This window comes from Mesoplodon densirostris, chromosome X, assembly GCF_025265405.1.
Source record: "Mesoplodon densirostris isolate mMesDen1 chromosome X, mMesDen1 primary haplotype, whole genome shotgun sequence".
Taxonomy (NCBI): Eukaryota; Metazoa; Chordata; class Mammalia; order Artiodactyla; family Ziphiidae; genus Mesoplodon; species Mesoplodon densirostris.
Window position 1 is genome coordinate 95,005,553 of NC_082681.1, and position 17,514 is coordinate 95,023,066.

At 51.7% G+C, this 17,514-nt stretch overlaps 2 protein-coding genes across 6 annotated transcripts; both read left to right on the plus strand.

Moving 5' to 3' along the window:
* Window positions 1–2,808: 2,808 nt before the first annotated feature.
* PIM2 (Pim-2 proto-oncogene, serine/threonine kinase) lies at window positions 2,809–8,109 on the plus strand. Its single transcript, XM_060086975.1, has 6 exons — window positions 2,809–3,061; window positions 3,195–3,304; window positions 4,002–4,052; window positions 5,961–6,333; window positions 6,774–6,950; window positions 7,048–8,109. Exons 1-6 carry the CDS (start codon window positions 3,001–3,003, stop codon window positions 7,209–7,211), a joined length of 936 nt encoding a protein of 311 aa, XP_059942958.1. The 5' UTR covers window positions 2,809–3,000; the 3' UTR covers window positions 7,212–8,109.
* Window positions 8,110–9,427: 1,318 nt separating this feature from the next.
* SLC35A2 (solute carrier family 35 member A2) lies at window positions 9,428–17,512 on the plus strand. Of its 5 annotated transcripts, XM_060087801.1 has the most exons (6): window positions 9,433–9,853; window positions 11,372–11,554; window positions 14,127–14,278; window positions 15,177–15,399; window positions 15,736–15,913; window positions 17,238–17,351. In XM_060087801.1, the coding sequence occupies exons 1-6, from the start codon at window positions 9,763–9,765 to the stop codon at window positions 17,263–17,265; spliced, it is 855 nt and encodes a 284-aa protein (XP_059943784.1). In that variant the 5' UTR covers window positions 9,433–9,762; the 3' UTR covers window positions 17,266–17,351. The 5 variants fall into 5 exon arrangements, with proteins under 5 accessions (XP_059943786.1, XP_059943782.1, XP_059943783.1 ...); XM_060087803.1 differs by lacking the exon at window positions 15,177–15,399 and having other exon boundaries at window positions 9,428–9,853; window positions 15,767–15,913; window positions 17,238–17,512; XM_060087798.1 differs by having other exon boundaries at window positions 15,177–15,913.
* Window positions 17,513–17,514: the final 2 nt, after the last annotated feature.

The following is a 17,514-nucleotide window of genomic DNA, read 5'->3' on the forward strand; positions in this document are numbered from 1 at the left end:
CCAGCTTTTGGACCTGTTACCACCAAGAAAGCTCTGTCTTTGCCCATCGCCCTTGCCTCAGTATTGGCACAGGATGTAGCATGCCCACTCTATTTCCTGGGGTGTGATGGGAGCAGAGAACTGTGAGCTTAAAGGCAGGGACTGAACCTCCAACTTCTCTGCCTGCCTCTCGCCCCAGTATGTTTGCTCTTTCCTTGTGATTGTTTGATTAGGAAATGCTTTGGTCAGCCACAGCGGTTGCTTCATAGCAACATGAGTTTAGTGGAAGTGACCAGAGGGGACCCCCCCCACACTTGGTTTTAGAAACCGAGGAATAGCTAAACCTTTTTTTGTTCATGTTCCCCAGTTCTCTTGACACGTCTGTCCTTTCCCTTCCTAGACTAGGTAAAGCCAAGGCAGAGAAGGATGGCTGGCCCTCAGGTTTTGTCAGTTGTCTTTGATGTCCCTCAATAATGGGGCCCTTGTGGAAGGATGTGTGTCCAGTTCTGCAGGTGAGGGTGTGGCTGTCTGCAGGGTGTCTCTGTGGAATCCACTGGTTAAGCACATAGGTTGGAGAGTTGGTTTGAAACCTCGGCTTTTTCTAACTATGTGGCCTTGGTCAAATCACAGTCTCTCTGAGTTTCAAGTGTCCCATGTGTAGGACCGGGGTGATTAATGTCTACTACCTCATGCTCTCTCTGGTTGTGAGCATTGAGAGAGTGTATATGGTCAACATAATGTACGACGGCGCAGTGCCTGCCGCATTCTGAGAGCTCAAATGTTAGCAGGTATTATTTATTATCCTAATGTTGAAATTTCTGCACCATTTGGCCCCTGCCTACTTCATCTTGCCGCTCTGTCCAGTTTTCCTTGGCCTCTGCCTGGAATTTGCCTTTCCTCTGTCCCAAGCCTCCAACCTTGTCTTTCAAGATGGGTAGAGGGTCTCCCGAGAAGTCCTGTGTGACCCCGTCCACATTCTCACTTCTATCTACAAATACGTCTTTACTCCTTTCCCAGTAACTGTACTATCACCTTCCTGGGCAAGGGCTATGATGCCTGACTTTTCTGTGTATCTCTTAATATCTGCACCCCCTCTAGGGCCTTGCAGGCTTACAGTAGACCCCTAATAAATGTTGGATGAATAAGGGAGAGTACATGTGTGTATTTGCTTTTTGGGTGTTTGTGTGTGTGTGTGAGACTGTGGTGAGTCCAAGTCTCTATGTGCATCTCACAGTGTCTTTCTCTAGTGTGTACGACAAGGGCTTATTTCCAGGTGTGTCAGATGGTGACTGAGTGTGGGACTCTATCTGTGACAGTTTGTGTCTGTTTCTGAGACAAGTGCATGTCTGTGTGGGTCTGTCTGTGACAGTGCATCTGTGGTTTCTTTCTGATAGGGTAGATGTCCGTTTGTATTCCTGTGACAGATTCTGGGTAGCTATTTCTGGACAGTTTCAGTGACAACACTGCATGTCTGCTGGTGTGTGTGTGTGTCTGTGACTGGGTCAATCCGTGTCTGTTTTTGTGACACTGCCTATCTGTGGCTCTATCACATAAGTATATGTCTGCCTTTGGAGCAGTGCATGTGTGTCTTGAGCATCTGTGTGTCTTCCTGTGACAGACTCTGGGTCTCATTTCTGGGACAGTACAAGTCTTTCTGTGACACTGTATGTCTGATGGTGCCAGTATCTTTGTGACAAGTTCTGGCGGTATGTCTGACAGGACATTTCTGTGTCTTTGTCACATGGCAGTGTAGGTCTATGTGAATCTATCTGGAGTGCCTTTCTGTAACAGTGCATCTCTGGTGTCATTCTGGGACATAATTTTCTGGCAGCATGCCTGCCTGACAGTAGACTTCAGCCTCTGTGTGACAGTACATATGTACATGTGTGCCTAGGACAAGTTCATGTGAATGTGTCTGTTTCTCACATGGTGCTTCTGTGTGTGTGTCTTTGGAGTGCATGTCTGTCCGCCTGCAGCATGAGGCCTATTTTTCCCAAATTTGTGACTGAGGGTATTTTACCACCTCCCTGAGCCCTCGTAGCCCCTCTCTCTCTCATCCAGAAGCACACCCCAAGCCACCACCACTCTGGCTTGCTCCCACCCCCAAGAACCCCACCCCCCTCGCCATTCCAGATTCTAGACCTGCTGACTGGGTTCATGGCTGGGTCAAGCCAGGTCTGTCTACGTTAAGGGTTCCACAAACACCCCACAGGCCGTGGCCTCCGGGCATGGGAACGGTGCCTTGGACCAGCGCTTCCCCTGAGGTGGTTGTCAGGGAGGTTAGCCCTCCCTGACGGCTGAACAGGTTCTTCCAGGATCCCCGGCTTCAGTTTCCGGGCGGACGCTTAGAGGGCTCTGGTCCTGGTTTGAGGAGCACCCTTCCGGAGACAGGGTCCTGGATAACCACAGGCCGGGATTCTTAGAACCCTTAGAAGGCCTGGCGTTATCTCCGCGCTAATCTCGAGGCAGCGGCGGCCGACCAACTTCCTAGGAAAGGAGGCGGTGCAGTTTTTTTTTAAGTTTATATATTCACATACAGACACACATATAAAAACAACTCCGCGCAACAACCAAAACAAACGCGCTTGCTGCAAAAGGGATTCCCAAAACCAGTTTCCTCTTCGCACGCGCCCCCTCATTTGCATGCAGACCCCGCCCCCGCGGAAGATCCGGGCATGTTATTTGCATAACGGGGTACTTGAAACGTTGAGGGTGGCATGCAAATAAGGGCTGGCTCCGATTGGCTGGGGTACAGCAGGTGCTGCGTCCGGATTGATCAAAGCCAAGTGGGCGGGGCCGTCGCCCGGGGCGACTCTCTCGGGAAGCTCGTGCCCTGCCTCAGTAACGTCGGGGCTGGCGCGCGCGGCGAATTTTAGCGTTGCGCCTTTTGCCGGCTCTTCTGGGCCACCAGTTTCCTTACCTTCCACCCTGGTGCCCCTCAGTCCTGGTTCCCCGGCCTCGCTACCCCGGGCGTCCACGCCTTGCGGGCTCAACGGACTCAATCTACGCAGCTCCTCCTCCATGTTGACTAAGCCTCTTCAGGGGCTCCCGGTGGCCCCCATGACCCCCACGCCGCCGCCAGGTGAGAGACTCCCCTACCGCGCGACCAGGCCGGGCGGGCTGAAGTGGTTGAGGGCGGCGCGGGGGGAGGGGGAGAGGGTCGCGGCCGGCCTCAGCACGCCGCCACCCTGACTTCCTCGCCTCCGCCTGCGTAGGAGGCAAGGACCGGGAAGCGTTCGAGGCCGAGTACCGACTCGGCCCCCTCCTGGGTAAGGGGGGCTTTGGCACCGTCTTCGCAGGACATCGCGTCACAGACCGACTCCAGGTATCCACCACGAGGGTCTTGGGAGGGCCAGGTGTGTGTGTGGCAGCGGCGGGAGCCCCGGGGCTGGGATGCTAATTGAGCAGGGAATGAGCCTACAGTGTGCGAGTGGTAGGGTCATGAGGGCCGGGATCCGGTTTGCTGAGGGTGTCTGAGTGCGCGCGCGCGCCTGTGTGTGTGTGGCGGTCCAGGTGGGTATGTGGGGGAAGGGGGGTGTTTCAGGGCAAGGATTCTGGAAGTCCAGGGAGTGAGACTGGAGAGTGGGGGGTCGTGAGGACTCTAGACCTTGCGATCCAGGAGAGGTGTAAATATGTGGGAAGGTGGGGACCTAGAGTTGAGATTTTTGGGATTTTGGAGGCAGGTGTCCAGGGTGGAGCCGTGAGGACCAGGACCACCCCTACAGGGTTGGGGTGTCCTGGGGCTGGATGGGAAGATCGAGGGCTTGGGGCGTTAGGAAATTCAGAACTCGTCACGTGGAGTGAGGGGTCCTGAAGCCTTGAGAAGGAAGAGCCCAGGGCCAAAGATCGTGGGAGAGGTGTACTTGGTTTTGGAGACTTGGAGGGCAGGGGAGAAGCTCCAGCTCATTTGGGGTTGTGGTGTGGAGTGGTTGGTTGGGACCAGAAAGACTAGGGTGAGGGTCCAGACCGGGAGAGGTCTGAGGGTCATGTGCTGGCCCCCTCATCTCAGCCCGCTTCTTCAGGTGGCCATCAAAGTGATCCCCCGGAATCGCGTGCTGGGCTGGTCCCCCTGGGTGAGTATCTTTGCAGTCCTTTATGACCTGGCGACGCCATCTCTGACGATGGATTTCGCCTTTCTATGGTTTGTATAACTCCTTGGGCCCTGTAACGGTGAGGAGAACACTCCTACCAGCCCATGTTTACTCCCCTGTGGTGATATCCACACCTCCATACAGTTCTGACTCACCCCAGTTCCCCCAGAGCCCTGGATTCTCCCCTCCCACCCTCCTTTCTCAGCCTCCAAACGTTGCCTCAGGGGCTGCCCGCAGGGCATGCTGGTGAGGAAAGAGGGGCAGAGGTCATTGGTTGCCATGGTGACGGTGGCTGCTTCTCTTCTGCCTTAGAGCGCTAATGGACAACAGGGCGGGTCTGGGCAAGTTGTAGGGGCGGGAGCGCTCCCTGGCGGGCTCTGGGGAAACTGCGCCTGAGCAGGCTGTGGGACCCAGAGGGAGAAGGTGCGCCTGCGCAGTAGCGGAATTTTCATCACCGTGAGAAAACCTGTCTGCGGCTGTGCAAGTCAGTGCACTGGCCGGCAGAGGGCCCTAGCTCAGGCAGGAAGGCTGCTTCTGGCAGTCCGTGTGCCCACGCAGGGCTTCGAGAGGGGGGCGGGTTTTGTGAGCAGTAACATGTATGCCTTTTATTGAGCACCGACTGTATGCCTCAGACTTTGCTTCATCATAAAAGCTTACTGTGTTCCAAGTTCCACTAAGTACTTTCATTCAACACGGTTCTAGATGCTTGGTGACAGTGACAAAATATCACATAATGACACTATTGAGTTCTTACTTTGTGCCAGTTCCTTTGCAGTTAATCACTTTTAGCCACTTAACAACTGTATATTAGCACCTAGAACGTGCCAGGTACAACTCTAGGCACTTGGCAAAATATTACATTTATTGAGAGCTCTTTTTGTGCTAGTCCTTTTCTACTAATTGCTTTCACCTATTTAACAACTATGTATTGAGCTCTGCCCTGTTACCAAGCATTGTTCTAGTGTTTGAGCTATGGCAATGAACAAAGCAGACAAACCATCACACAATAATAGTATTTATTGAGTGCTAACTGTGTCAGATTCTATGCTATAAAGTGCTTTTATCTATTTAAGGAACATTTATCAAGCAACACTGTGTGTAAGGTACTATTCTAGTCTCTTTACAGATGTCAGTGGACAAAACAGATAAATTACTACGTAATAGTGTTTATCAGTTGCCTCTGCTGAAGGCCTTTTGTTAAGGCCTTCAAATAACCACCTTCATTTATTCCTCAAACATTTCCTGAGGGAATTCCCTGGTGGTCCAGTGGTTGAGATTTGGCACTTTCACTGCTGTGGCCCAGGTTCAGTCCCTGGTTGGGGAACTAGGATCCTGCAAGCGGCACAGCCAAAAAAAAAAAAAAAAAAAAAAAAAAAAAGAACTGAGCTCCTATTACATGCCAGATGTGCAAAGGCTTTGGCTTTTTTAAAATTAATTTTTATTGGAATATAGTTGATTCACAATGTTGTGTTAGTTTCTGCTGTACAGCAAAGTGAATCAGTTATAAATATACATATATCCACTTTTACTTTTTTTAGATTCTTTCCCAATATAGGTCATTACAGAGTATTGAATAGAGCTCCCTGTGCTATACAGTAGGTCGTTACTAGTTATCTGTTTTACATATAGTAGTGTTAACATGTCAATCCCAATCTCCCAATTTATCCCTCCCCACCCCATAGCCTTAAGCTTGAATCGCCTTCCCAATGGCTATGTGAGTTTTAAGCCCTTAAGATGAGAGAACTGAGGCCCAGGGAAGGAAGCGGGTTGCTCAAGGCCACACAGTCAGGAGGCTGAGGAGCTATGATTTAAGTTCAGGCGAGAAGTCAGCCTCAAAGCTGCTAGCCTGATGTCTGTGTTCTCTTTTCTCTCCCTGCTCCCCCCCCCCAGTCAGACTCAGTCACATGCCCACTGGAAGTGGCACTGCTATGGAAGGTGGGTGCAGGTGGTGGGCACCCTGGTGTGATCCGCCTGCTTGACTGGTTCGAGACACCAGAGGGCTTCATGCTGGTCCTTGAGCGGCCTCTGCCTGCCCAGGATCTCTTTGACTACATCACAGAGCAGGGCCCGTTGGGTGAAGGCCGAAGCCGCTGTCTCTTTGCCCAGGTAGTGGCAGCTGTTCGGCACTGCCACGCCCGTGGAGTTGTCCATCGTGACATCAAGGATGAGAACATCCTGATGGACCTCCGCTGGGGCTGTGCCAAACTCATTGATTTTGGTTCTGGCGCCCTGCTTCATGATGAACCCTACACTGACTTTGATGGTAAGGCTTCCCTAAATCTCTGGGGGGGGGGGAGTTTTCACCTTTTATCTTTTTGGCCTCTTGACATTTGACCTCCAGTGCTGGGATATCCTGTAACCCTTGATCTATAGTACACCTTTATAAGGTTCTTGAATTTTAATATTAGGGGCTTTCAAGCCTCGCCCTCTAATAAGTCCATCTTCTGACAGTGCCCTGATCTTGTTCTGGGCTCTTATTCTGATGAGGGGATCCTGCTATTATCCTGAGTCTTCTTTTTCTGGTAAGGAGGTCCTACTGTACCTTTTAAGTGCTTTTATTCCATTGAGCTTCTATTCTGGTGAGGGGACCCTGCTCATACAGTGAGTTCTCTTAATTCCAGTGAAGCAACCATACTTCCTGGGGAGGGTGGGATGGGAGAAGGGCATTATCAGAGAATGGTCTAACCTGTGGCTTGTGTGCAGGGACAAGGGTGTACAGCCCCCCGGAGTGGATCTCTCGTCACCAGTACCACGCACTCCCAGCCACTGTCTGGTCACTGGGTATCCTCCTCTATGACATGGTATGTGGGGACATTCCCTTTGAGAGAGACCAGGAGATTCTGGAGGCTGAGCTCCACTTCCCTGCCCACGTCTCCCCAGGTGAGGCCCCACCTGCCCTAGCCCACCAAACTTCATCCCTCCCAGGGATTGGTGCCCCCAACTCACTGCTAATCTCCTGTGTGCTTCTGATCTGCAGACTGTTGTGCCCTAATCCGCCGGTGCCTGGCCCCCAAACCCTCTGCCCGACCCACACTGGAGGAGATCCTGCTGGACCCCTGGATGCAGATACCAGCCGAGGATGCATCCCTCAACACTCCCAAAGGGAGTTCCACCCCTTTGGCCTGGTCCCTACTGCCCTAGTCCTGGCCAGGGCCCCCATTAGTTGGAATAGCCATCCCATGGCCACGCCACAGGGATAGATGGACATCTGTTGATCTGGTTTTACAGGTCATTAAAAATCCAGTGTTACTAGGGTCAGAGATTGGGGATCAGGGGTCAGAAGACATAAGCCAAGTTTACCTAGTCCCCATCCCAATCCTGCTAAGGAGCCTTCCTCCCAGAACGTATGCTCTGTTATTCTGGAGGGGGTCCTTCTTTGCTTCTTGTTTTGTTAAGGGTGTTTATTTGGTTGAAATTACTTACATTCTGAGCCTCCAGGGCTCTTATTCTGATGAGCAGTAGCCCCTACACTGGCACCTCCTGCTACCACCACACAAATTTAGTTGAAATGCTCTGACTTGGGCAAGGGTGCTTTCCTTCCAATACTCCAGCGGCTCTTATTTTAGCAAAGGGACACTTTCCCCTAGCCTAGGGTCCCATATTCAGTCAAGCTGCTTGCCTACCTCAGCCCAGGGTTGTTTATTCTGGGGGAGGTAAGCCCTATTGTTGTCCCAGGGCTTTTGTGTGTGTGTGTGTGAGGGGACCCTACTCTGTTATCCCAAGTGCTCTTATTCTGGTGAGGAGAAGCCCCACTTTCATGATTTGGGAGGGGATGGGAGATGGACACTACTAGAGTCCACTAGGATGGGGTGGATGGTTTTGGGGGGATGGGTTGGGGGAAATAAATCTTGTTGTTTGTTCTCCTAGGGCCCCCACCCTCCACCTTTTTTGGGTTCTTGTTGCCTCCTGAGCCAGGGTTGTCCAGTTGCTGAAATGTAAATACTTATGTATTGGGGAAGGAGAGCTCCAACTGTATCTTCCTCTTCCTTCTCCCCCGCCTGGATTATTTAAAAAGCCATGTGTGGAAACCCACTATTTAATAAACGTAATAGAATCAGAAGCGACTGGCCATTTGTAGATGTGGTGAGGCATTCGTGGAGCATCTACTGAATGCTGAGCCAAGAGGGAGATGGATTGGACCTCTCTGCCCACGGGAAGCCTCAGTCTTGTGGTGCCATCCTGAAGGTCTTTTATGGGTTCATTTAAGGTGAAAGAAAAACTTGATTTCCCCCTCAGCTCTTATGTAGCACCCCGTATGTGCAGAAGGGCTGCTTTGGAGATACCGTAGACATTGAAGATGTATGGGACACATTCCCAAATCAAAGATGGTCAGCTCAGAGGCAGAAAAAACTCCTTTCCCCCAACCCCAGGGGAGGAAATACCTTCCCCATGGGAGAAGAAAAGCCCTTTCTGGGGCTTGGTGAGGGCAGGGTGGGGGTTGAGCGCTGACAGGAATCTTCCTAGCCCGCCCTTGTTTTCTAATAACCTCCAAGGTGGAGTCCCCTGTTTTGCCCCTACCTTTTTCACCTCTTCCTTGTCTTCTTACCTGTTCATCCCGCTCACTTCAACTTCCTCAACTCTTGACTTACCTGCCCTGCCCTATTCTATCATAGTTGCACTTGTCCCGACCTCAGCTGTACCTTCTCTTGCCCTGCTTTCAACAGCTAACCTAGGGAATTTCCTGGAGGTCCAGTGGTTAGGACTAGGTGCTAGTCCTAACTGAGGTGGCCCGGGTTCAATCCCTGGTCGAGGAACTCAGATCATGCAAGCCAGGCAGCGTGGCAAAAAAACAAAAAACAGGGCTTCCCTGGTGGCGCAGTGGTTGAGAGTCCGCCTGCCGATGCAGGGGACACGGGTTCGTGCCCCGGTCCGGGAAGATCCCACATGCCGCGGAGCGGCTGGGCCCGTGAGCCATGGCCGCTGAGCCTGCGCGTCCGGAGCCTGTGCTCCGCAACGGGAGAGGCCCGCGTACCAAAAAAAGAAAAAACAAAAAACAAAACAACTAAGCTGTAAACCTCTCACCTGCTGGCTTACCTACCCCCTTCTCACTTTTCTATTCTTAATGGTGACTCACTTGTCCTCCCTTCTCAGCCTGAACTCTCCTGTGCCATTTCACTAGTGTATCCTCAACTGCCCTGCCTTTATCTGCTCGCTTACCTGCCTGACCCTCACCTGCCCTGCTCCCTCAAAGTCTCACTTCCCTCCCAGGAGCCCTCTGTCTCTCCAGGGGGCGGGGGTTGGCCTCGCCGGCAGAAGGGGAAAGAACTTCAGTCCAACCCGGAAGGACCCAGGAGTTTTGATGCAGAAAGGGCGGTGCCATCAGAAGGTGGCAATAAAGAGCCGAGACAGGAGACGGACAGCGGAACCAAAGAGACGAGGAGACAGAATGGGCGGGCGATATGGAAAGCGGGGTCAAAGAAGATGAGGGCGGGTTTAGTAATGGGAGTAGGCTAAAGAGGCTCTGTAAAGACGGCCGGAGACTGAGCCGGCTGCGTGCCCTGTCTCCGGATCCCAACGGAATTTGGAAATCCTGAGGCCACTCTTAAACTAGCGTTCAGGAGCGAACGAGGAGAGCCACCGCTCTGGGCAGCTTCTCGCTCGCCCCATCCCCACCCTGGGGTCCCGGAACCGGAAGTAACGGACACGGAAGTGGCCTACTGTTGCCGAGGGGACGGGCCAGGCAGATGCCAACATGGCAGCGGTGGGGTCCGGGGGTTCCCCCGCGGCGGCCGGGCCAGGGGCGGTCTCCGCAGGGGCGTTGCAGCCTGGGACCGCGACTGCGGGTGAGACAGGCTGTGGCTGAGCAGTCGGCGGCGGGCCGGGGGGAGGGATCGCTGGGGGGTCAGAAAGGTTCCTCACTGAGGCGAGAGGGAGCATCCCGTACGGACCAACCTATGTGTGGGGAGTGGGGGGTGGGAGGAGGACGTGTGTTTTGGGGGCGGGGAAGAGACCATTCTGAGGGTGATGGGGAGGTCCCTTCTGCAAATGGGGAGTAGAGACCATTCTGAGTTGGAGGCGGGTGTTTCCTTTTGGGGAGGCTAAGACCACTAAGACCATTCTGAGTGTGTGTGGGGGTCCGTCCTTATACAAGGGAGAGACCATTCTGAGAGCGGGAGAGTTCTTCCTTACAGAAGGGAGGGGCTGTTCTGAGAGTAGTGGTTTCTTCCTTGTAAAGGGACAGGGGTATTGTGAGTTAGGGTGGGGCGGGTTCTTCCTTATATGACTTAGAATGTTTTGAGGATAGGGATGTCCATTATATGGGGAGAAGACCGTTCTGGGGGTCCCTTCCTGATGGAGATAGTTCATTGTATGTTGCAGTGGGAGGGGCCTTCCTTATATGGCGGAGAAAGGACGTTCTGAGGGTGCCAGGCCACTCCTTATAATGGGGAGAGTTCACTGTGAGTGTGAGCAGGACAAGGGGTAATTCCTTGGCTGGAGGTGGGGGTATGCGGTGGTGGGAGGATGATTGGTGTATAGGGAAATATTTCCTTATATCGTTAAGGGACCCAGACCATTCTTAGTGGAGTAACCATTTACTACATGGGGTTCAGTCCTTTGGACAGTGAGGGAATCATTTCTTATATTTGTTAGACCATTCTGGGGCAGGGAGGAATCAGTCATCATAGGCGGGAGGGGTTGGAGAGACCATTCTGAGTGTAAGGGAATGGAATAATTTAGATGAGAGAAAGTTCCTCAGGGGATGGACATGCCTGCCTTATACAGTGGTCTCATTCCTTGTATTAGGGTATCATTTTTCACATAAGACAATCCTTCACTAAATAGAACCATCATTTCATATACATCTTTGGTTGTTCATCCATAAAATGGGAACACTGATAGTTCCTTCAGAGATCAGAGCCATGTAGGGGTCTGTTGAGGTGATCCATATAAATCCCTTATCCCAGTGATAGGCACGCAGTAAGCACTCAATAAATGTCGAGGATACAGTTGGTATTCTGCCCAGGGCAGGGTTGCTTCTCACTCAGGGGAGGGAGAGAGAGGGCTGAGGTGGGTGTCCAGGACCTGCCCCACCCATTTCCTGACACCTCAGCAAGGATTCCAGGTATGGGCTGGACAGGGAGAGGCCCACTTCTCCCTTTCTGGCTCTTCCTGCCTGTGGCTGAGGCAGTGGAAGCTGGCAGGGATGAGACTCACGTTGGGTCAGGATAGGCAGGCAGAAGGAGGAAGTAGCGGTGGCTAGGAGGATCCTGGTCGAGAAGGGAGAGGGGAGGGTGGTAGTGTGGTTATGCCACAGCAGCTTTTGACCCCTTCTTCCCCCTTACTCCTTCCATTCCCCACAGCTCGCCGGCGCCTCAAATACATATCCCTAGCTGTGCTGGTGGTCCAGAATGCCTCCCTCATCCTCAGCATCCGCTATGCCCGCACATTGCCTGGGGACCGCTTCTTTGCCACCACTGCTGTGGTCATGGCTGAAGTGCTCAAAGGTCTCACTTGCCTGCTGCTGCTCTTCGCACAGAAGAGGGGTATGAGCCAGGGAGGGGGGCTGCAGGGAGGGGGCTGCATTGGAGTCGGTGGGTGGCTGTGTGTGTGTGTGTGCGCGCGTACCCGCTCCCACGTGGAGGATTTGGTTGGGGGAGTATCTCTGTGTCTATGAAAATGCCTGGGGACTGTGTAAGTGCGGCTTGGCTGCCTTGTACCTCCAGCTATGAGTAGCTGCATCCACATGTTTATACCCCTAACTCCCCAGGAGCTGGCCAGTAAACACTGAAGGAATGAGACAGTCTGTGCCCATAAGGTAGCAGGTGACCCTTACATGATGATTTATTGATTTCTCTCTAACTTTTCATTATGGAGAATTTCAAACACAAAATCAGAGAAAATAATAAAATGGTAAAATATCCACATCCCATCACCGAGATTCAGCAATGATCAACTCCTGGCCACTCTGCCATTAAACAGCATCAGTGATTATCCACTCACTACCAATCTATGTGTCTGTTTACCTACTCCTGCACCTTGTTCTATTGAAGTATGTCCCACATGCAGTATTATTTTGAAGTAAATTCCCTCTTATTATCTTGAGTAAATATTTCGGTACATTTAAAATAATGACTTCAATCAGTCATGACTGCTAGAAATCGTACATCAAAAAATTAACAATAATTTTTTAAGTTAATAAAATAATCAAATATCCAGTCAGTGTTTAAATTCGTAATGATTTCTCAAATGTCATAAAAGTTTTAAAAATTGTGTTTGAATCAGGTTTATATAAAGTCGGTGCTTTGTAATTGGTTGGTGTCTTCTAGGTCGGCTAGCCTCTAGGTTCCCCTCCAACTGTTTTTTTTTCTCTGTTCTCGAAGACATAAGGTTGTTTGTCTTGTAGACTTTGGGTAGCCTGGATTTTGCTGAGTGCCTCCCAGTGGTCTCATTTAACATGTTCTTCTGTCCTCTATATTTCCTATAAGTTGAATTCATTTACTAATTTAAACAGCTCCCCAAAGGCCTTCTTCTTTAAAATGTTGCCCAGTCATTTCTCTATAGAGGCCTCGCATGCGGCTCTGCCCTAGGTATTTACACTGAAGAAAGCATTCTCACCCACTCATTAGCACCATTAGCACTCATTAGGAACTCATCTGCTCTGTTCTAGATTGATTCTGAGACGGTTCGAGTGAACACTGTGGCAGGCCGTGTTCTGGCTGTGGAGGTGGACATGTTAGCGATGCAGACGTGCATCTTGCCCTCAGGGGGCTGATATTTTAGATGGGGAGAAACAGATAGCTACAGGTTAATCACAGCTTTCATTTCTTATCTATAATTTCAGCAACCCCCCCCCCCGTTTTATTTTTTTTTTAGTTTTCTCATTTGGTGTGAATGTGTCACGGGTCACTGCAGAAATATGAATGTGCTTGATTCCGGTGTGCAGCCCCATATACCTGGTGTGTGTTATGTGAAATATATAGCATATATGCTGTGTTACCTTTCTAACACCTGGACATTTTTGAACACCCAAGCCCCTGGGCCCAGGGAATTTGGGTAAAGGGTTAGAGATTGATAATTACTCCTGGGATTAATGCCATGAAGGGCAAGGGCAGGGTTTTGTGAATGAGCATCAGCAGGAGTTCCTGCAGTAACCTTGTGCAGTGGTTGTGGGGTTTTCTGTGAATGAGCATCAGCAGGAGTTCCTGCAGTAACCTTGTGCAGTGGTTGTGGGGTTTTCCCTGAGGAGGGACACTCAGATGAGTCTTAGAAGATGAACTGCAAAAAAGTGGGGTGAGATTTGCAAAGGTCTTATTATACAGGAAAGTATTCTCATTTACTGATTGGAGCAGGTCCCAACCAGACTTTCTGCTTTAGAGTCAAGCCTGCATTCTTCCACGTGACAGGGGCAAGTGCTTGGTGTGTGTGGGGCTGACAGAAGGAGGCGGCCAAGTGGAAGATGGCCCCTGCCCTCAGGCAGCTCTCAGGCTACGAAGGAACTAGAAAAAGTCTAAAAGTTGAGTCTAAGGGACTTCCCTGGCAGTCCAGTAGTTAAGACTTCGCCTTCCAATGCAGGGGGTGTGGGTTCATTCGATCCCTGGTCAGGGAGCTAAGATCCCACATGCCTCGCGGCCAAAAAACCAAAATGTAAAACAGAAGCAATATTGTAACCAATTCAATAAGGACTTTAAAAATGGTCCACATCAAAAAAATCTTTCAAAAAATAAAATAAAATAAGTAAAAGCTGAGTCTAAAACTTTCCCTCTGCTTGGTAAACAGCCTTCCACCCACACTCCTGGAGCTTCTACTTCACAAGTTCCTAGTTAGTGCTGATTATTTCATTGCACAAACTGTACTGAGTGCTTGCCCCGGGGCTTTGTGCCAGGGAGGTGGGCTCTAAGGTGAGTGAAATATGGTCTGTGATTCTCAGACTGAGTATCCGAAAGGCTTGCTGGAGACATGGTTGTACTGTAGAGAAACCGAGAGCGCAGACCTCATTCTAGCCCTCAGGGAGTCAGAGTGTGGTGGGGAGACACAGGACCAGGCCCAGTCCTGTCCTTTAGAGGATCCCCATCTTTGGAAGTCAGTGCTAAACAGGGCTCTCCTCCCTCCACCTAGGTAACGTGAAGCACCTGGTTCTTTTCCTCCACGAGGCTGTCCTGGTGCAGTATGTGGACACACTCAAGCTCGCAGTGCCCTCTCTCATCTACACCTTGCAGAATAACCTCCAGTATGTTGCCATCTCCAACCTGCCAGCTGCCACTTTCCAGGTGAGCCCCAAGCCCAGGAACTGGCTGGGGTGGGGGATATAGGATGTTGGGGAGGGAGGGCTGCAGAGAGCAGGGGCTGTGTTTCCTCCAGAATGTCCTTGGATCTTCCTCAACCTCGGTTTCTTCATCTGTGAGAACTGGGAATGGAAATGGTAATAGTAGCTACTCACTGAGATGATTAAAAGAAGTAATATCTGGGAAGAGCCCTTGGTTGGTGATGGATAAGCTTTAGGCTATTTACAAGCAACCTTTAAGATGGTTAAAGAGCCTGGATTCAAATCCCAGCTCTACTTTCCAGCTGTGTGATATTGGGCAAGTCACGTAACCTCTCCATCTCATCTTTAAATTGGACATTACAATAACACACTTCATATGTGAGGATTAAATGAATTCATGTGAAGTGCTTAGACCCGCACCTGGCACGTAGTAAGCTCTATGTAAATGTTTACTGACGTCACTTCATGGCTGATTCATCTGTATCAACACATCCTTATCAAGACCTCCCTCATCAGGATGTTTACCATTCATTCATTACCTGCTGTGTGAGGTGCTTCACATACATCAATTGTATTTACAGATGGTATGTCAGGGCTCAAGACAGGGCAAGTGCTTTGTCCCTCGTCACACAGCTAGGACATGGGGTTGGGATGTGGACTTGGGTGTGGCCCAGGACGTTCTTGCACAGCCATCCTCCTGCGTACTTTCTGGGAGGCACCTCAGAGCTATTTAGCCGCATCTCAGTCAGTGGCCAGTGGCTGGATATTTTTGCTGTTTTTATGGTTATCTACCCCACCCGGTCCCTCCATTGTGCCTGGGGGCCCACAGTGGGTGCCGTCCCCGACATGTACATGTTGGGGGTCGGGAGCAGCCCTCAGTGTCTTCCACATGCCACTCGCAGGTGACGTACCAGTTGAAGATCCTGACCACGGCACTGTTCTCCGTGCTTATGCTGAACCGCAGCCTTTCCCGGTTGCAGTGGGCCTCCCTGCTGCTCCTCTTCACCGGAGTCGCCATTGTCCAGGCACAGCAAGCCGGCGGTGGGGGCCCGCGGCCTCTGGATCAGAACCCTGGGGTGGGCCTAGCAGCTGTCGTGGCGTCCTGTCTGTCCTCGGGATTTGCAGGTGTCTACTTTGAGAAGATCCTCAAAGGCAGCTCAGGCTCTGTGTGGCTGCGCAACCTGCAGCTGGGCCTCTTCGGCACAGCCCTGGGCCTGGTGGGGCTCTGGTGGACCGAGGGCACTGCTGTAGCCCACCGCGGCTTCTTTTTCGGGTACACGCCTGCTGTCTGGGGCGTGGTGCTCAACCAGGCCTTCGGCGGGCTACTGGTGGCTGTTGTCGTCAAGTATGCCGACAATATCCTCAAGGGCTTTGCCACCTCCTTGTCCATTGTGCTGTCCACTGTTGCCTCCATCCGCCTCTTTGGCTTCCACGTGGACCCTTTGTTTGCCCTTGGCGCAGGGCTGGTCATCGGTGCCGTCTACCTCTACAGCCTGCCCCGAGGTGCAGCCAAAGCCATAGCTTCCGCGTCTGCCTCCACCTCTGGGCCCTGCACTCGCCAGCAGCCTCCGGGGCAGCCACCGCCACCGCAGCTGTCTTCCCACCGTGGAGACGTCAGCACGGAGCCCCTTCTGCCAAAGTCAGTGCTGGTGAAGTGAGGGCTGGCGGTGGTGGTGGGGGGAGACAGGGAGGGACACTGGGTGGAGGGTGTTGGGCATCTGCAGGACCCAAGTTGCCACCAGGGCCTGGCTCCCCTGGGGTTGGAAGGGTCTTTTCTTCCAGGTTGTCGAGACTTCTGGAAGCTTGTGGGACTAGGGCAGGGCATCCCGTGAACCCTTCCTTGTAGCCAGGGGTTTTTAGAGCTGCCTCCTCTGTCTCAGTCTAACCCCTTTGGGGACCGGGTTGGGGGTGTTGTCATTCAAGGCTTTTTTTGTCTGCCCCCCTCAGCCAGAGGCGTCCTGTGTCTCATGCCTGGGAGAGTCCCTCCCAGCAATCCCTCCACCTTTGTAGGGACAAATTGGACAAAAATCCTACAGCTCTTTAGTAATGACTGATGCCTACGTGTGGGGTTCTGATTCTGATAGCTTGAGGCCTTCTCTCCTCCCTGACAACCACACTGGATCATATTAGTAGCTCTTTTTGTGGCCTTGGGGCAGCTTCCCTAACACAGGGACTTGAAAATGGGCCTCTTGCGAGCACCCAGGGAGAGAGGAAGGGGGGCGACAGCTGAGATTTTTGCATCAGCCCATTCAAGGGGAGGGTGCAGTAGGGGCCATTTGTTTGTGATTTGGGGGTTTGTGGTGTAATCAGATGAATGATCCAGGGTGTGGGAAAAATGGAGAAGGGAGGTCCTTGACGTGGCCTGATCTCATGCAATCTAAGACACCATCAGTTGCTGGATGCAGGGTTATTTTCTCAGATATCCTGAGAGGAAAAATAAAGCTGCCAGCCACACTCGTGATACCCCACTGGCTGTATGAGGCACCCTTACTTCATGGGGAGGGGTGTCTTTAAATTGTTGAAATGTGGAACCTGCCCCCTGCACTCCCCAAAGCTTATTGACCCCTTAACTGTCTCCCAGGGTGTATATGGGTGTGCGTGTGTGTGTGTGTGTGTGTGTGCGCGCGCGCGTGCGTGTGCACAGTGCCTGGGCTGTCTTTGCTATATGTACATGGGGCCGTTGGATCTTTATTTTTGATTAATTTGTTCTGATTTTTTGGTTTGTTTTTTTTTAAGGAACTGTAATGAACAAATGTCAGGATACCCAATGCCAAATAAAGATACTGTATTTATTTAGTCCACGTGTAGCTTTCTGACCCAGGGGACCCGCTCTCTCCACACGGGCTCTGTTACTAACCCTGGGGACTACCAGCCTCACTAGTCATCCTCGCTTGCTCAGGACGCCCACCTGCCAGCCCACCCCAGCTTTCTGTGTTTTTCTTTCCTCCCCGTTCCCACCACAGGTTGCTCACCAAGGTGAAGGGTTCCTAGCCGCTGGGATTGAAGACGCTGGCCTGGCCTCGCTCTCCCTTCTTGCCCTGGTCCAGCCAGGACCAAACGCTCTGATCAGTATTGGGAGGGGTAGACACCGAACCCCCTGTCCCCACACCCCCTCTCCCACGCAGGGCTGACATGACTAAACTCTGGCCCAGACAGGACCCAACCACCCCCATGCCCCTGCTACCCGTACACTATTTCTTAGGTGAGTTTTTGTAAATAAAACGTGTTTTGCATCTTGCT

Bases quoted from the DNA above. Each gene is read 5' to 3' on its own strand.
- PIM2 (XM_060086975.1), top strand. From the start codon at position 3,001: ATGTTGACTAAGCCTCTTCAGGGGCTCCCGGTGGCCCCCATGACCCCC. The intron at 6,334-6,773 runs GTAAGGCTTCCC...GCTTGTGTGCAG, and splicing joins ACCCTACACTGACTTTGATG to GGACAAGGGTGTACAGCCCC. The intron at 6,951-7,047 runs GTGAGGCCCCAC...TCTGATCTGCAG, and splicing joins CCCTGCCCACGTCTCCCCAG to ACTGTTGTGCCCTAATCCGC.
- SLC35A2 (XM_060087798.1), top strand. From the start codon at position 9,763: ATGGCAGCGGTGGGGTCCGGGGGTTCCCCCGCGGCGGCCGGGCCAGGG. The intron at 14,279-15,176 runs GTGAGCCCCAAG...TGCCACTCGCAG, and splicing joins TGCCAGCTGCCACTTTCCAG to GTGACGTACCAGTTGAAGAT. The intron at 15,914-17,237 runs GTCAGTGCTGGT...TTCCCACCACAG, and splicing joins ACGGAGCCCCTTCTGCCAAA to GTTGCTCACCAAGGTGAAGG.